The sequence below is a fragment of the Podarcis erhardii genome (genome assembly GCF_964252035.2).
Source record: "Podarcis erhardii genome assembly, chromosome: Z".
In the NCBI taxonomy this organism is placed as follows: domain Eukaryota; kingdom Metazoa; phylum Chordata; class Lepidosauria; order Squamata; family Lacertidae; genus Podarcis; species Podarcis erhardii.
The window spans coordinates 33288358-33307123 of NC_138504.1; the positions used below are offsets into that span (position 1 = coordinate 33288358).

Sequence of the window (18766 nt, forward strand, 5' to 3'; positions counted from 1 at the left end):
TGCTGACCTCAGTCTCTTCTCCTTCCCACCCTTTCGCCCCAAACGAAAAGTGCGAAAGCACAACAGAAAAAGGGACTCTGCCCTTTGGGGCAGGACCTCAACTTTTAATTGAAGTTGCAGCTTGTGTGTGCGCGCCGGGGAGCATTCAGGCACCTGGTCTCCAAAGATGCAGCGGTTCTCCACAAATGAAATACATCAGCCTTAGACACCCCCACCCTCTCCAGACCAATTTTAGCCCCCCCCCCGCCCCACAGAAGGAGGAGAAAATAATGACCTTTAATGGCATGCTGGTTTGTAAATGTGGGGTGAGGGGAAACGGTGGAGAGGGGACAGCTGAAAAGCTTCTGTGCTTTGGTGTGTGTGTGTTTGTGTGTGTGTGTGTGTGTGTGTGTGGAGTGGTGTTGGTTGTGCATGGCATTAATGGGAGGGGGAAGGAAGGATGGGGTGACGTTAGGGTGAAAGGCACCTACTTGGGTGAGTTCTGTGCCCATCAGGAGGAGGAAGAGGAGGCTGAGGAGCTTGCTGGCGGGTCGCATGGCTCTTGCGGGGGGCTCCAGGCTCGGGCATAGACTGAGCCGCCTCGTCCTCGGGGCTTGATGGGGTGGGGGGTCTCTTCCTTCCTGCTGCCGCCGCCTCTTCAGCTCCCGGATTCCGTCGCAGCCCGTTGCAAAGGATGCTTCGCTGCCTCTCTTGAGGAGGTTCAGCACCACCCTGGGAAGGGACAGCGACCAGCTTCAGCGGCCCCGGGCATCTTCCTCTATTTCTGGCAATGCGCCCCCCAGTTCCCCTCTATCTCTCGTCCTCTCAGAGCTCTTTCCTTTCCCGGTCTCTGGTTATATGATTCCCCCCCACTGGGTGTTTCAATGGCTCCCCTGATCGGAAAAGCATCGGAGAGGAAGGATTTCAAGCCAACCCCAAAGGATGGTGTGTCTTTCTCCTTTCTCTCTCCTGCCAAAAGTTTGCCTTGGGAAAAAAAGCGGGGGGGTTGAGGAGGAAGGAGGAAAGGAGGAGGGGGGGGGCTAAAGTAAGGATTAAAAATAAGAAAAAGAGAGAAAGAGAGGAAGCTTTGCAAGGCACTGACTAGGAAGGGGGGGGGGCTGTCGGAGCAGGATGTGACATCAGCCAAGGCGGGGTGAATTTGACTAAACAGAGGGAAAGTGAGGCTGGATCGGGTGGGTGGATGCATTGGGAGGGAGGGGAAGGGGGCTGACCAGGGGTCCAGGGTGTTTGGAAAGACTTCCCCTCCCCCCAGATCGAGAACAGCTCTCTATGGTCAACCTCCACTTCTGAAGATGCACCCCCAGCTCCATATGGGAAAACGTAGCCCCTCCTCTAAACCTCCCGTTTCAACTACCCTTCATGCCCTCTCCACCCCAAAATTCCCACGGATGGGGGAGTTCAGGGGCAGATCCATGTGCTCAGTGAACCTTTACTGGAGATAAACTGGGAAATACTGGGTGCTCCCCCCCTCCAATAATGACAACTGCTTTGCTTTGAATATGCAAGGTGAAGGAGCTTTGTGGGTGGGTGGGTGGGGGCAGCGACTGAGTGGACACGCCCTGGCAGTAATAGCCTTCCCAGGAGGAGCAGTCCCTCTGTGGAAGAGAGGTAGCTCAACGTACAGGACACCTGCTTTGCATGCAGAAGTTCTCAGGTTCAAGCCCAGTGGTGTCTCCACATAGGGCTGGGAAACCCTGGATAGCTACTGCTGCTCCCAGTCAGTGTCTACACCACTGAGCTAGTTGGACCAGCATGACTCTGTATAAGGAAGTTTCAGAGGTGTACCTAGGGTCCCTTTTGCCTTTGGCAAGCTGTATCAGAACCCCCACAGGGGAAAAAACCACACACTTTACTGCAATAGCCCACATTAGAAATGACTACATTTTATGTGACTCAAGTTCTTGAAGCATCTGGAGTAATTGTGTGGCAAGGAGGAAGGGCGAAAAAATTCACGCATCTTTGTGCCATGGTGCAAGATCTCACCATGACAGAGGTGTCACATTGCCACAATAATATACATTATACATGCCATAGTCTCCAGTGGTCTACCTTCACATCACCTTGGCACTTCTCTTACGGCTCAGCTCCCAGCTCTTGTCTAAACTCACAACCTTACACAGATAACTGGAGATGGTTTTCTGGAGTGGTTTTTGCATCACCCTGGGCCTGTGCCCATGGTGGAGACCAGTTTCACCAACCCCTAGATATACCTCTGAGCTGCGTCCTATATTCCAAAGCCCTGATTCCCCAAATGCTGACACTGCTGCCTCTTCCCACCCCGAAACTCACAGTGGTAGGATTTTCCAATGAGATCCTGACTCAGAGCATCTTCCCCCTTTTGCTTGTTCATTCCAACTGCAATATGGAAATAATAATAATAATAATAATAATAATAATAATAATAATAATAGGATCATCAAATATTTAGAGTTGGAAGTGACCACAAGGGTCATTCTGTCCCACAATGCAGGAATCACAGCCAAAGAATCCTGAACAGGTCACCATCTAATGATAGACTTTAACTGCAGTGGCAGCAGCAGAGTGCTTAAAAAAAACAAATATTTACAAATTCAGAAGAAAATCACATGCTGTCTTATGCTTCTTGAATAAAAATAGGACACAAATTATCAAGATGGTGACCACTGTGGTTTGTTCAGGGTTTCTGGAAATCACAATTACGTGAGGCACAAACTACAGTACCCAGAATTCTTTGAGGGAAAGAATGTGCTTTAGAGGCATAATGTATAGGCAGCAATGCTCTAACAGCTTGCCAAGAATAATCTCTGGAAATCTAGAGTAGGTATCTATAGAAGGGTGAGCAGCTGCACCACTGCTTCCTCTAGGCACTGGCTCCCAATTTGGCCAAGGAGGACATTTATCCCAAACCACAACACACCTTCCCCATGTCAGACTCATGGAATCATAGAAGGGCCCAGCCCCCTGCAATGCAGGAAGCACAGCTAAGGAATCCCTGTGAGATTCTAACCTCTCTTTAAAAGCCACCAGCAAAGGAAATTCAAATGACAGGAGAGGAGAATCTGAGTAATTTGGAAGAACTTTCTGGTGGCAAGGGTTGTTTGGCAGTGGAAAGGACTCCCTCAGAAGGTGGTGGACTCTCCTTCACTGGAGACTTTTTAGAAGTTGGGTGGCCATCTGCCAGGGATTATTTAGCTAGGTGACCTTTGGGTGCCTTTCCAGTTATACAATTCTATGATTCTTTGACATCCTCATCTTTGACTCTTCTAGAAGAGAAACAGTGTTGACCATGGATGCAAACATAAAATGGATACAAGTGATCTTTTCTTTTTATGAATGACATTTATTTCCAACAAAACAAGAGTGCATCCTTCCACAGTGGTTAATTGATGTCTGTTTTAAACTGTTTAATGCTTTTAGTGTATGTTTTTATGTTTTCGTTGCTGTAAACCACTCTGATGCTTTTATTATGACACAGCAGTGTACAAATATTTTTTTAAAAAAAACAGATAAATAAATAACAACATCAAATAATTTAATATTCTATAGTGAGCAGTATTATAATAATAATAAATTTAAATCAATCAATCAATAATGGCAGTACTTTTAACGCGCTTCATAGAGCAATGGAGAAAGAGGAGGAGGATAGGAAAAAAATAATATTTAGCAAGCAGTCAGGCTCTGGGGATTGAGGGAAGAATCTCCTGGTGTGAGCAGCAGTTTAAAACACGCATAATTCTGGCACACACAGACACACTCATGAAACACAAATACACTTTTTTTTTTTTTGAAAGGAAGAGCCATCTCTTAAATAGATGTTACCCATCGGCCAGATTAACATATGCGCTGGCATCAGATGTGGGTTTTACTGCTGGATGCCAATTTGCTCTAGAAGACTCCCTTTTGCTTTCTTTTCTCCCCACCCCTTTCAAAAAATGATGTTGGTGCTGTTACCGTGGCAACTGCCTCATTGCATTAGCTTTATGCTCTGCCTGAGGGATGGGGAGCCCCCTCTTAAAGGGACACACACTGATTTTAATTGTCTGGAGAAGCTGGGCCCTGTTCCTCACCACTTGCATCTTCCAGGAAGAAGTTTGATGGCACATAGTGCTTGAAATAGGTGAGCTTTGCAGTAGGGGAAAAGGGCCAAATCTTGCAAGATACAGGGACCAGTTTACTCGCAATGTTGCCTTGCCCCACCTGCACTCACTCAACCACTGGCACAGAATAACCATTCCACATTTCCAAGAACTCTGTTGTTGTTTTTTTAAGTGTGGCAGCACCTGTGGACTTTGGAACTCTATCTCTTGAAACCAGGCAGGTCCCTTCATTGTTCTCTTTTCAGAGTCCACTATAAACATTTTCATTTAGGCAAGCCTACCCCATGTAGAAGGGACGCGGGTGGCACTGTGGTATAAACCACAGAGCCTAGGGCTTGCTGATCGAAAGGTCGGCAGTTTGAATCCCCGCGACAGGGTGAGCTCCCGTTGCTCGGTCCCAGCTCCTGCCAACCTAGCAGTTCGAAAGCACGTCAAAGTGCAAGTAGATAAATAGGTACCGCTCTGGCGGGAAGGTAAACAGTGTTTCTGTGCGCTGCTCTGGATCACCAGAAGTGGCTTAGTCATGCTGGCCACATGACCCGGAAGCTGTGCGCCAGCTCCCTCGGCCTATAGAGCAAGATGAGCGCCACAACCCCAGAGTCGGTGATGACTGGACCTAATGGTCAGGGGTCCCTTTACCTTTACCTTACCCCATGTAGAAGGGACGTGGGTGGCACTGTGGTGTAAACCACTGAGCCTAGGGCTTGCCGATTGGAAGGTTGCCGGTTCGAATCCCTGGGACAGGGTGAGCTCCCATCGCTTGGTCCCTGCTCCTGCTAACCTAGCAGTTTGAAAGCACGTCAAAGTGCAAGTAGATAAATAGGTACTGTTCAGGTGGGAAGGTAAACAGTGTTTCCGTGCGCTGCTCTGGTTCGCCAGAAGCGGCTTAGTTATGCTGGCCACATTACCCGGAAGCTGTCTGCGGACAAACGCCGGCTCCCCTGGCCTATAGAGCAAGAAGAGCGCCACAACCCCAGATTTGTCCGTGACTGGACCTAACAGTCAGGGGTACCTTTACCTTTTTATCCCATGTAGAATGTTGATGTGCATTTTAATCTGTTTTTAGTGTATTGCTGATTTTTAAAATCTACTGATAACGTTATTGTTTTATTCTTTTCGTAAACCCCTTTGAGGTTGTGTCCCCCTCCAAAAAACACAATCAAACAGTGTATAAATTTTATGATAAAATAAAATAATTGATAGTTATAACTTCCTCAGTCCTTGGGCCTAGCAGCAAGACTGACTTTGCTAGATCACAGCAAAAATTTGGTACCATTTACTATTTCCAGGAACAACACCACAATAATAATAATAATAATAGTGGGAATTTCAAAGCTAGGCATGAAAGTGAATTTCCCATTCTGTTGTTTATTTTCCAACCTCTGGCTCTGAAAGGTAAGTGTCAACTTGGACACCTTCTCTACCAGCTAACGCTACAATCAGTCTCTTCCTAGAGTCTCTTCCTAAAGGCAATTGATGGCTTATTGGGTAATGTATCTTGTTATGGGCAAATATTTTACATGAGTTACAAATTGCTTCATTCTCTTTGTAAACTGCTTTGTGGTTTGGGGGGGGGGGGTTGGCAATCAAGTGGTGTATAAATCTGTTGAAATAAGTAAGTAAATAAGTAAGTAAGTAAATCTAATTATCTATCTGTCTACAGGCTGGCCTGTGAAGGTCACTCACCTGCCTGAGAAAGGATATTGTAGACGCGGGTGGCACTGTGGTCTAAACCACAGAGCCCAGGGCTTACCAATCAGAAGGTTCAAATTCCCGTGATGGCGTGAGCTCCCATTTCTTGGTCCCTGCTCCTGCCAACCTAGCAGTTTGAAAGCATGTTAAAGTGCAAGTACCGGTAGATAAATAGGTACTGCTCCAGCGGGAAAGGAAATGGCGTGCACTGCTCTGGTTCGCCAGATGCGGGTTAGTCATGTTGGCCACATGACCTGGAAGCTCTCTGCAGACAAATGCCGGCTCCCTTGGCCAGTAAAGCAAGATGAGCGCTGCAACCCCAGAGTCGTCTGCGACTGGACCTAACAGTCAGGGGTCCCTGTAGAGTTGGAAAAGGTTGAGAAAAAGGGCAACCCAAAAGATCAAACAAGTGACAGCCCTATGACAAAAGGTTGCAGCATTTGGGATTTCTTAGTTTAGAGAAAAAGTGAGTAAGAGGCAACATGATGGAAGTTTATAAAATTATGCATGGCACAGAGAAAGTCAATACAGAAAAGTCCCCGCCCCCCCCCCAACTTGGGGACATGCAATGAAGCTGGGTGTAGGAAGATTCAGGATGGATAAAAGAAAGTCCTTTGCACAGCATGTAGTTAAACTATGGAACTCACTCCCTCAGGGGGCAGTGAGGGCCACCAACTTGGAGGCTTTAAAAGAGAATTGGACAAATTCATGGAGGAAGAGGAGGAGGAGGGGGGGAAGGTTTTCTATGACTACTAGCCACAATGGCTGTTTTCTGCCTCTACAATTAGATATCAACTGGTGGAAACTGCAGGAGAGGAGAGTGTTCTTGTCCTCAGGTTCTGCCATTGGGCATCAGGCTGGCCACTGTGAGAAGAGGAGGCTAGGGAGGTTTGTTGTATTTAATCTGCACCTACAATTCCACTCCCACTATATGTTAACATGGCAGGATTTTTAATTTTCTTTTATGTAGCATCTGCTGCCTTGTAACAGAGAAATGTAATAAACAAGTCAATCCAAGCGCTGTTCAGTTTAGAAGAAGTGCTTCTATAATAACAACATGGAGGGGGCTGTAGCTCAGAGGTGGAGCATCCGCTTTGCATGCAGAATGCCGCAGGTCCAATCCCCAATGGCGTCTCAGACATGGCTGTGAAAAGACTCTCTGCCTGAAACCCCAGAGAACCTCTGCCAGTCAGTGTAGGCATCGCTGAACTAGATGGGCCCAATTCTCTCAGTCATTCTAAGGCAGCTTCTTATGTGCCTATGTAATCCAGTCCATTTGTTTGGAACTATGAGGACTAGCATCTTGCTTTGTTTTAAGTTGGAGAGGCAGTCATGATTCTGAATAACGATGGAAACTGCAGGAAGAGAAGGTGCTGCTCTTGTGCTCATGTCCTGTTTGCTGGCTTCCCATTAGGGCAGCTGGTGGTCCACTGTGAGAACAGGATTCTGGACTAGATGGGCTCCTTTTGGGATGACCCAGAAGGCACTTGCATTCATATGTTCTTAACCACTGCTGCTTGCTGTATCAATACAAAATGGTTCCTGTTTGCGTTAATTAAAATTTCCTTGGAGTGCATGAATTAGAACGGCACTGTTCATCCATCCATCAGACCCGCCCTCTCTCCCTCAGCCATTCTCAAGAAACCATCCATCAACAGTTGAGTTTGTTTTAATTCATGGTGACAATGATAGTCATTTTGCTACAAAGCCTGAGATGGCGCGCTTGGAGAGTGATTTGGCAGCCTCAGTCTGCCGCCCCTCCAGCAATCTGTTCCCCGAAGTCTAATTTTACTTCCGTTAGTGTAGGAAGAGAGACCGTCTGGAAATAAATACTTCCACTGGGCTTTTGTGCTACGCAGTGGATTGAAACAGAGCAGGTTGCAAGGGAGGAGGCAAATTCTGGTGGATGTGTGTTTCTGTTCAGCAATGCGCTGACAAGAGTTTTGTATATTTTAGCCAATTTGTAATGCAAAAGCATAAGAAAAGCCCTCTTGGATCAGACCCATGGCTCATCTAGTCCAGCAACCTTTTCTCACAGTGGCCAAGCAGATGCCCCAATAGGAAGTCCATTTGGCCCACCGGATCAGGCCGAATGCAGCCCATCTAGCCAACCATCCTGCTCTCACACTGGCCAACCAGATGCTCCAATGGAAAGTCTCCAAGCAGGACCTGAACCCATGAGCCCCCTCCTCTCCTACGATTTCAGCAACTGGTGTTCAGAAGCATTGCTGCCTCTAGACTGGGGAGGCAAAGCCAAGCCACCATTGCTTGTAGCCATCAAAAGCTTCATTTGTCCAATCCTCTTTTAAAGCTGTTCAAGCTGGTGAGCATTACTGCCACTTGTGGGAGTAAGTTCCATAGTTTATGAGATATTAACGTTAAGCAGGGATAAATATCCAAAATTAGTACTATCATCACCACCATTGAATTTATTGAGGCAGCAGGGGTGGAAAATGGGTTTGCAAGACATTGCAAAATGAAATGTGTTGTATATAATGAGATGCAACAATGATTTGGATGTCCATCGAGTTTTTGACCTATCAGGTAAACTATGGAACTCATTGCCACAGGAAGCAGTGATGGCCACCAATCTAAGTGGCTTTGAAATAGTATTGGACAAATTCATGTAGGAGAGGGCTATCGATGGCTATTTGCCTCCACGGTTTGAGGCAGCAGTGCTTGTGAACACCAGTTGCTGGAAACTGCAGGGGAGGAGAACTGTTGTGCTAAGGCCCAGAATAGGCACCTGGTTGGCAACTGGGGAAAGTAGAAGCTGGACTGGGTGAGCCCCCTTTGTCCTGATCCAGCAGCAGGCTCTTCTCATGTTCTTGTGCATGTTTTAACCAAATCAAGTAACACCTGGAAATAATTGACCAGCTTCATGCTAAAATAAGAAATTATCGGAAGTGTTGCAGAGTTTTTGCAGAATACAAAATCTTCATTTGCTTAGGTTCTCAACTTCCTTATACTGAGGTACAATGGTTGAGAATCAGATGACTTTGTTTATTATAATTGAGCAGTAAAAACAACAACAACAACAACAACAACAACAACAACAACAACAACACACACTACTTTCTGTGTGTGCATGTGTGTGCATCAAAACAAAATATCCCAACTGAAGTTTTAAAGGGAGTTGAGACACTTCTTCGGGGTTTGCGCTCATGAAGATAGCCAGATGGAGTTGTTACGCATGAGAATCTCATCTCTTCCAGGGCAAGGCTCAGCATGCAGTCCTGCTCAGGGTGGTGGACATAATCAGGAGAAGAATATTGGCAAGAAAGAGCACCTCTCACCTCCCACACTCAGATAGAAGGTTTATGAAGGTCAGGTTTAATTGTAGTTGGGGGTGGGGGAGGTAATTCCTTTATTTATTTTATTTCATAGAATCATAGAATTTTATAGTTGGGAGGTACCCACAGAGTCATCTAGTTCAACCCCATGCAATGCAGGTATTTGGTAATCTACACTTTCATAAAGTTACAGCAAGGCAACACACGCCAGGTAAAATATCAACGAGGAGAATAAAAACATCAATTAAAAAGCCATCAGTTGATAACAGTTGGTTTAAAAAAATTACAGTCTGAATAACATATATTTTATTAAAATATTTATATCCCACCTATTACGGAAAGGTGTGCCTCATTGGAAGTTTTTGAGCAGAGTCTAGATGGTCACCTGTCAAGGATGCTTTAGTTGAATAGAGGTTGGGTGGCTGTCTATCAGGGATTATTTAAATGTTAATCCTGCATTGCAGGGGTTGGACTAGACAACCTTAGGGTTCTCTTTCAATTCTATGAACAAGGGCCTCTGCCAGAGCAACTGTTCTTAAACAAACTTGCCCACTTCTACTCCCCCCATAATGCCTCTCTGTTTTTGCATTGAAAAGCTAACATTGATCTAAGTCCAATAGCCTGTAATTATCTCACACATAGCATTATATTTTTAGATTTGATGCAGTCCTGGCTGAGCCAAAAACTGCTCACAGTTTTTCATGAATGTTTCTTGGCAGAATGGTTGAAAAAAAATTAAAATTAAAACCTCATGTGTGTTTGATTTTTCAGGATGCCTTCCAACCTTCCAACAATTTTTGGTCATTCATATTATAAGAAGCTGCCTTAGGCCCATCTTGCTCATTATTCAGACACTTAGAGAAGATTAAGCAGGGATGGGAAAGGCCCAGGAAAGGGCAACCAAACTGACAAAAATGGTGGTGGAGCAACTCCCCAAGGAAGAAATGCTGCAGAAGAAAGAAAACCATTCTTCACAGTTAGACTATAGAAGACCACCAACTTGGATGCCTTTAAAAGAGGATTGGACAAATACATTGAGGACAAGGTTGTCAATGGCTACTAGCCACAATGGCTATACAGTGGTACCTCGGGTTAAGTAGTTAATTTGTTCCGGAGGTCCATTCTTAACCTGAAACTGTTCCTAACCTGAAGCACCACTTTAGCTAATGGGGCCTCCCACTGCTGCTGCACCGCCAGAGCACGATTTCTGTTCTCATCCTGAAGCAAAGTTTTTAACCCGAGGTACTACTATTAGGTTAGCGGAGTCTGTAACCTGAAGTGTCTTTAACCTGAAGCATATGCAACTGGGCTCCATCATCAAAACCAGTTATGCATCTGACTGCCAGTTGCTAGAAACTGCTGGAGGGGAGAGGACTTTTGGGTTCAGGTCCTGCTTGTGGGTTTCTCATCAGGGCATCTGGTTGGCCACTGTGAGAACAGGATGCTGGACTAGATGGGACTCCCTTTAGCCTGATGCAGCAGCCTCTTCTTGAGTTCTTATGTTCATTGACCAGCAGCAGCTCTCCAGAGATGAGTCTTTCCCAAGATTTACCTGGGGATTGGGTCTGGGTCCTTCTGCAGGCAAAGCAGATGCTCTCCCACTGAGCCTGATGAGGAATGGTTGAAGGAGTTGGGTATGTTTAGCCTGGAAAAGAGGAGACTGAGAGGAGACAGGATAGCCATCTTGAAATATGTAAAGGGCTGTCATATGCTTTTGGAGACTGGATGGTCATCTTTCAAGGGTGTTTTAGTTGAGTATCATGCATTGCAAGGGGTTGGGCTAGATGACCCTTTGGGTCCCTTTACGATTCTACGATTCTATATATGAGCAATTTCCTGCTTTTTATCACATCTCAATACAACACATACCCATACAGCTGTCTCTTTAGCCCAGACTGCTGTGTGTGTGCGCGTATGGGCGCGCAAAGATCCCTCGCTTTCAAAACATGATTGATATTTTAAATACAGACAGTGAGCAAGACTTATCGCTGTCTCTGCAAAAAATCCAACTCTGAAAAGCGAGGGAAAGTCTTAAATTAAATTTGGCTTTAGGATGCCATTACTTTCCCAGCATTAAAACGCTTGGGGGATTATGGAGATAAAAGAACACAATCCAATCTAGACAGGCTGTGAGGAGATAGTAGACAGTCTGCAATCCGGCTCTTGCCTTTAATAAGCCTCATCCTGGAGGGAGGCAAGGAACAGGGAATAATTATTTAATTCCATTTGTGAGGCAGAGCAGACAACCTCCCAGGGTTTAAAAGAAAATATGTCTGGGGATCTGGTCCCTGTCAAGGCCAGCCTACCAGTAAATCAAGCAGAATATCTTCCCCACAGCCACACAGACCAATATCAAGAACAGCAAGAGCAATTTACTTTTTTCTAGTAAGGTCTAAAAGAATCTCTCTCTGTCTCTGTTTCTGTCTGTCTGTCTCTCTCTCTGTATGTGTACACACACACACACAGAGAGAGAGAGAGAGAGAGAGAGAGAGAGAGAGACAGAGACAGAGAGACAGAGACAGAGATAAATAACCTACCTCACAGGGTTGTTGTGAGGATGAATGTGATGTGAAGAACTATGCACGGCACCTTGAGTTCTTTGGATAGACAAAGCACAGAAAGTTCTCTTACTGCTTTTAATCTGGTTGTCTGCAAAGGGTTCAGCTGGTAGAGCATGAGGATAATGTGTTCAAGCCTCATGCTGGGCAAAAGATTCCTGCATTGCAGGGAATTAGGCTAGATGACCCTTGTGGTCTCTTCCAACTCTACAATTCTACAGCTTTAAAAGAGGATTGGACAAATTCATGTAGGAGAGGGCTATCGATGGCTATTTGCCTCCACGGTTTGAGGCAGCAGTGCTTGTGAACACCAGTTGCTGGAAACTGCAGGGGAGGAGAACTGTTGTGCTAAGGCCCAGAATAGGCACCTGGTTGGCAACTGGGGAAAGTAGAAGCTGGACTGGGTGAGCCCCCTTTGTCCTGATCCAGCAGCAGGCTCTTCTCATGTTCTTGTGCATGTTTTAACCAAATCAAGTAACACCTGGAAATAATTGACCAGCTTCATGCTAAAATAAGAAATTATCGGAAGTGTTGCAGAGTTTTTGCAGAATACAAAATCTTCATTTGCTTAGGTTCTCAACTTCCTTATACTGAGGTACAATGGTTGAGAATCAGATGACTTTGTTTATTATAATTGAGCAGTAAAAACAACAACAACAACAACAACAACAACAACAACAACAACACACACTACTTTCTGTGTGTGCATGTGTGTGCATCAAAACAAAATATCCCAACTGAAGTTTTAAAGGGAGTTGAGACACTTCTTCGGGGTTTGCGCTCATGAAGATAGCCAGATGGAGTTGTTACGCATGAGAATCTCATCTCTTCCAGGGCAAGGCTCAGCATGCAGTCCTGCTCAGGGTGGTGGACATAATCAGGAGAAGAATATTGGCAAGAAAGAGCACCTCTCACCTCCCACACTCAGATAGAAGGTTTATGAAGGTCAGGTTTAATTGTAGTTGGGGGTGGGGGAGGTAATTCCTTTATTTATTTTATTTCATAGAATCATAGAATTTTATAGTTGGGAGGTACCCACAGAGTCATCTAGTTCAACCCCATGCAATGCAGGTATTTGGTAATCTACACTTTCATAAAGTTACAGCAAGGCAACACACGCCAGGTAAAATATCAACGAGGAGAATAAAAACATCAATTAAAAAGCCATCAGTTGATAACAGTTGGTTTAAAAAAATTACAGTCTGAATAACATATATTTTATTAAAATATTTATATCCCACCTATTACGGAAAGGTGTGCCTCATTGGAAGTTTTTGAGCAGAGTCTAGATGGTCACCTGTCAAGGATGCTTTAGTTGAATAGAGGTTGGGTGGCTGTCTATCAGGGATTATTTAAATGTTAATCCTGCATTGCAGGGGTTGGACTAGACAACCTTAGGGTTCTCTTTCAATTCTATGAACAAGGGCCTCTGCCAGAGCAACTGTTCTTAAACAAACTTGCCCACTTCTACTCCCCCCATAATGCCTCTCTGTTTTTGCATTGAAAAGCTAACATTGATCTAAGTCCAATAGCCTGTAATTATCTCACACATAGCATTATATTTTTAGATTTGATGCAGTCCTGGCTGAGCCAAAAACTGCTCACAGTTTTTCATGAATGTTTCTTGGCAGAATGGTTGAAAAAAAATTAAAATTAAAACCTCATGTGTGTTTGATTTTTCAGGATGCCTTCCAACCTTCCAACAATTTTTGGTCATTCATATTATAAGAAGCTGCCTTAGGCCCATCTTGCTCATTATTCAGACACTTAGAGAAGATTAAGCAGGGATGGGAAAGGCCCAGGAAAGGGCAACCAAACTGACAAAAATGGTGGTGGAGCAACTCCCCAAGGAAGAAATGCTGCAGAAGAAAGAAAACCATTCTTCACAGTTAGACTATAGAAGACCACCAACTTGGATGCCTTTAAAAGAGGATTGGACAAATACATTGAGGACAAGGTTGTCAATGGCTACTAGCCACAATGGCTATACAGTGGTACCTCGGGTTAAGTAGTTAATTTGTTCCGGAGGTCCATTCTTAACCTGAAACTGTTCCTAACCTGAAGCACCACTTTAGCTAATGGGGCCTCCCACTGCTGCTGCACCGCCAGAGCACGATTTCTGTTCTCATCCTGAAGCAAAGTTTTTAACCCGAGGTACTACTATTAGGTTAGCGGAGTCTGTAACCTGAAGTGTCTTTAACCTGAAGCATATGCAACTGGGCTCCATCATCAAAACCAGTTATGCATCTGACTGCCAGTTGCTAGAAACTGCTGGAGGGGAGAGGACTTTTGGGTTCAGGTCCTGCTTGTGGGTTTCTCATCAGGGCATCTGGTTGGCCACTGTGAGAACAGGATGCTGGACTAGATGGGACTCCCTTTAGCCTGATGCAGCAGCCTCTTCTTGAGTTCTTATGTTCATTGACCAGCAGCAGCTCTCCAGAGATGAGTCTTTCCCAAGATTTACCTGGGGATTGGGTCTGGGTCCTTCTGCAGGCAAAGCAGATGCTCTCCCACTGAGCCTGATGAGGAATGGTTGAAGGAGTTGGGTATGTTTAGCCTGGAAAAGAGGAGACTGAGAGGAGACAGGATAGCCATCTTGAAATATGTAAAGGGCTGTCATATGCTTTTGGAGACTGGATGGTCATCTTTCAAGGGTGTTTTAGTTGAGTATCATGCATTGCAAGGGGTTGGGCTAGATGACCCTTTGGGTCCCTTTACGATTCTACGATTCTATATATGAGCAATTTCCTGCTTTTTATCACATCTCAATACAACACATACCCATACAGCTGTCTCTTTAGCCCAGACTGCTGTGTGTGTGCGCGTATGGGCGCGCAAAGATCCCTCGCTTTCAAAACATGATTGATATTTTAAATACAGACAGTGAGCAAGACTTATCGCTGTCTCTGCAAAAAATCCAACTCTGAAAAGCGAGGGAAAGTCTTAAATTAAATTTGGCTTTAGGATGCCATTACTTTCCCAGCATTAAAACGCTTGGGGGATTATGGAGATAAAAGAACACAATCCAATCTAGACAGGCTGTGAGGAGATAGTAGACAGTCTGCAATCCGGCTCTTGCCTTTAATAAGCCTCATCCTGGAGGGAGGCAAGGAACAGGGAATAATTATTTAATTCCATTTGTGAGGCAGAGCAGACAACCTCCCAGGGTTTAAAAGAAAATATGTCTGGGGATCTGGTCCCTGTCAAGGCCAGCCTACCAGTAAATCAAGCAGAATATCTTCCCCACAGCCACACAGACCAATATCAAGAACAGCAAGAGCAATTTACTTTTTTCTAGTAAGGTCTAAAAGAATCTCTCTCTGTCTCTGTTTCTGTCTGTCTGTCTCTCTCTCTGTATGTGTACACACACACACACAGAGAGAGAGAGAGAGAGAGAGAGAGAGAGAGAGAGAGACAGAGACAGAGAGACAGAGACAGAGATAAATAACCTACCTCACAGGGTTGTTGTGAGGATGAATGTGATGTGAAGAACTATGCACGGCACCTTGAGTTCTTTGGATAGACAAAGCACAGAAAGTTCTCTTACTGCTTTTAATCTGGTTGTCTGCAAAGGGTTCAGCTGGTAGAGCATGAGGATAATGTGTTCAAGCCTCATGCTGGGCAAAAGATTCCTGCATTGCAGGGAATTAGGCTAGATGACCCTTGTGGTCTCTTCCAACTCTACAATTCTATGATTGTAGGATTGAGAACATCTGCCTGTAGCTTGAAACAGCAATAAACTACTGGAATATGAGTAAATAACATCACAGGCTACCAGTCCTCCCCACTCCTCTCTCTCTGTGTGTTAGTGTTACAGGAGCCACACAATATGCATTTTGCATTTGTAAAAATAGATAGATAGGTGTAGTAACACCTATGCATTTTGTAACTCCCTGCCTATTGATATCAGATGAGCACCTCCACTGTACTCTTCTCATCTGAAAACAGTTTTGTTTAGGCAAGCCTGCCCATATATCTAGAATGCCAATGTGTTTTTTACTTTAGTGCTGCTTTTAATTCTTTTTTTAAAAAGGCTTCAGTTGTTTTTACGATTAATTCTATTGTTTCGTTCTTTTCGGAAATCCTTTTCTTTTCACAACCAAGCAGCATCTGAAAGGCTAAGACCTCCCTTTGTTGCAATGTGCGTTCCTGAACCCCTAACCCCTGTTCCAACAGGCCTTTGGAAACAAAGGGCTCGTCCAACACTTCCACAAGTTCCATTGCTTTCCCTAGGAAAACCTCTTCTTTACCACTGACTCAGAACAAGTGCCAGTTGGGTTTTCTGAGGATTGACATTCGTTCTGATTCAGTGGGTTTTTCCCAGGGAAAGTAGCAAACAGAAAATTTCTTGGACCCATGCCTAGGAAGCACAGGGAAGCAAAAGTGTGGAATTGCCCTAAGGTTCCAGGCGATGCTGATCCACTGCACTGCTTTCAGGGCAAACTGGATTTCATTTGCTTGTTCTGATGTATCTTTAAAATGCATCTGATGTAACTCTTTAGAAAGAACTGGTTTGCTTTTATTGGCTGCGATTCCCTGCATTGCATGGGAGTGGGGACTGGATGACCCTCGGGGTCCCTTCCAACTCTACAGTTTTTAGGGCTCTATTACTTTGTATTTCATAACGACAGTTTTAAAATACTAGAAGCCACCCTGAATTCCAGCTTGGGAGAAAGGCTGGATGCAAAGACATGAAGCAATAAATGAACGGCAGAGAAGCTTTTTGAGGGAAGAAAGCAAACCCCCTTGTGACCTGGGAGATGCAGTTCATAGGCTGGAAGCAGAAACATCAGGACGGGAGCAAGAGACATAGTGAGAGACTGCAGGATGGTGCAAAGGGCTCCCAGGGGCTTGCAAACTCCTCATCCACTAATTTGCTTCTTCTGCAAGGTTGAACACAAGCTGGCCTTGAACATGAGTTGCTACTTCAAAAAACAAAAGCAGGGCTGGAGGGTGGGGTGAGGTGAGGTTGGAGGGAATTGTGTCATATAGCAGCAAAGTACCTCCAGCCCTCCTGTGTTTATACAGGGTCTAGAGCTCTAGCCACCCACACACGACAACAGCTCTGTAAGTTTTCCAAGGTTAGAATGCTAGCCAAGTGATAAAACACTTTTCACCATCCTTGCACACTCTGGATATTGTTGTACTACAGCTCCCTATAGCCCTAGCATCATACAGCCACGCTGGCTGGGGCTGATGGAAGTTGTAGTCAGGGGCGCAGCAAGGGGGGCGACAGTAGGTGCGGTCCACCCCAGGTGTTCCCACTGAGGGGGGTGACAAAATGGCAGACGGCACTCACAGCAGGGCCTGCAGCGCGCCTAAGCCATGTGTCTTCGATGCCTGCAGGCTCCATGCTGTCCACCTGCTGCCTCCCCCACAGCTGTAGGGCAGCTGAAGCCCCACGGCACACCCCATTCCTATGGGCGCTGTTCATCCCATGCCGTCCCTATGGGCGCCACGCTCCCCATCCCATGCAATTCCTATGGGGACTGCCTGTCCTGTCCCTCCCTATGGGCGCTGTTCTCATCCCTTGCTGTCCCTGTGGGTGCCACGCTCCCTGCCCCACCACTATGGGCTGTTCACCCCACCCCTGGGCACGATGCCCCAGGTGCCTGAGAGGCTTCCTCCACCACTGGTTGTAGTTTGGAGCATCCATCAGGGAGGGCCCCAGGTTGGCATGTGTGTGTTAAGGGGGGTGTAAGTTGAGTAGTTAAAGTGCACATAATTCTTAGGTAGTTTTCCAGTTTCCAACAGGGCTTTGGAAATGTGCATATATAAGCTGAACTTTGTACACTCTCCAGCCATGAGAACCAGTGTACTGTAGTGGTTAGAGTGTCGGACTAAGGCCTGGGAGATCAGGGTTCAAATCCCCACTTGACCATGAAGCTCCCAGGTTGACCCTGGGCCAGCCATTGTCATTTAGCCTAACTTAACTCATAGGGTTGATGTTGCAGGGATTGAATGAAGAGGAGAAGAAGCATGTATATCAACACTATAAGATCCCTGGAGAAAAAGACAGGATATAAATAAAACAGATGCAATACAAATGCAAGTATGCATTTTTTCCAGTAATCCCTGGGGAATGTGTGTATTTTAAATCAATTTTGTACATTCTCTGGCCGTTATGAATAACCCCCAATGAGCCCATTTTCACCAGAGATTCCCCAGGGCATCTACAGCCATGTCTGTCCATTGTTCACCATCCCTACTTTTTTGGGGGGGTGGGGGGGACATGGACAACTTCACGGCTCTCTGCTTTGGGCTGCTGGATTGTGATGGCGGAGCAACAGACGGGGAGATTTAACAATCATGTACAGGGGCGCTTTCTTGATATTTCCCCACCATGATTCAATCTGAAAGCATTCCTGTATCCCATTCTCCCATCCTCCCCCAACAGCTTCTCACACCTGAGATGCCTGGCATGCTTTCTTTTTAATTAAAAAAGCTGGAGGCAAATATAACATTCTCCTCCCCTCCCCTCCCCACTGCTGCCCCCTACTCCAGTAAATCACCCCTGTAGATCCCTTTCCCTTTGTCATTTTAATTAAAGCCAGGCCCATGCTGGAACTTTGATATTCCTATTTAGTAGCATTAAATCAACTTCCAAGGGCTGGGGAGCAGGTCTCCCATTTTTAGGCAAGTGAAGAATGAGGGCAGTGGGGAATAAATACTTGAGGGGGTGAAACTGACGGAGAAACAAAGGCTGGCAGTGTTGCCGGTATGGAGAGGGGAGCTCAATTCATTCTTTGTGCCCCCTGCCATCTTTGCCTGCTTGATGTATGGATCAGGCAGACATTTTCTCTCTCCACCTCAGCGCTCTGAGCTGATTGGCTAACCCTCTTACTTGGGGGGGGGGAGGGGGCGCATGGTTTCTGCTTGTGCGAGAGAAAAGATGCTCTTAGTGGGATTATGTCTGCTTGGATAGCCAGAGACTCTATCTCTATCTGGAAGACCGTCACTTAACATTTGCACATGGCTAATGATAGTAGCCAGGGGCACGGGTGGTGCTGTAGGTTAAACCATAGAGCCTAGGACTTGCCGATCAGAAGGTCGGCGGTTCAAATCCCCGCGATGGGGTGAGCTTCCGTTGTTCAGTCCCTGCTCCTGCCAACCTAGCAGTTTGAAAGCACGTCAAAGTGCAAGTAGA

At 45.7% G+C, this 18766-nt stretch overlaps 1 protein-coding gene and 1 long non-coding RNA gene across 3 annotated transcripts in view; one reads left to right on the forward strand and one right to left on the reverse strand.

Annotated features, from left to right (window-relative positions):
• OLFM1 (olfactomedin 1) overlaps window positions 1-1109 on the reverse strand; it is a 48876-nt gene extending 47767 nt beyond the window's left edge. Inside the window, exon 1 of the mRNA XM_081847151.1 lies at window positions 471-1109. Within this exon, the coding sequence (XP_081703277.1) occupies window positions 471-536 (66 nt within the window). The 5' untranslated portion in view covers window positions 537-1109. The remainder of the gene's footprint in view (window positions 1-470) is intronic.
• LOC309333646 overlaps window positions 1-18766 on the forward strand; it is a 222008-nt gene that overhangs the window by 146102 nt on the left and 57140 nt on the right. The window lies entirely within an intron of this gene.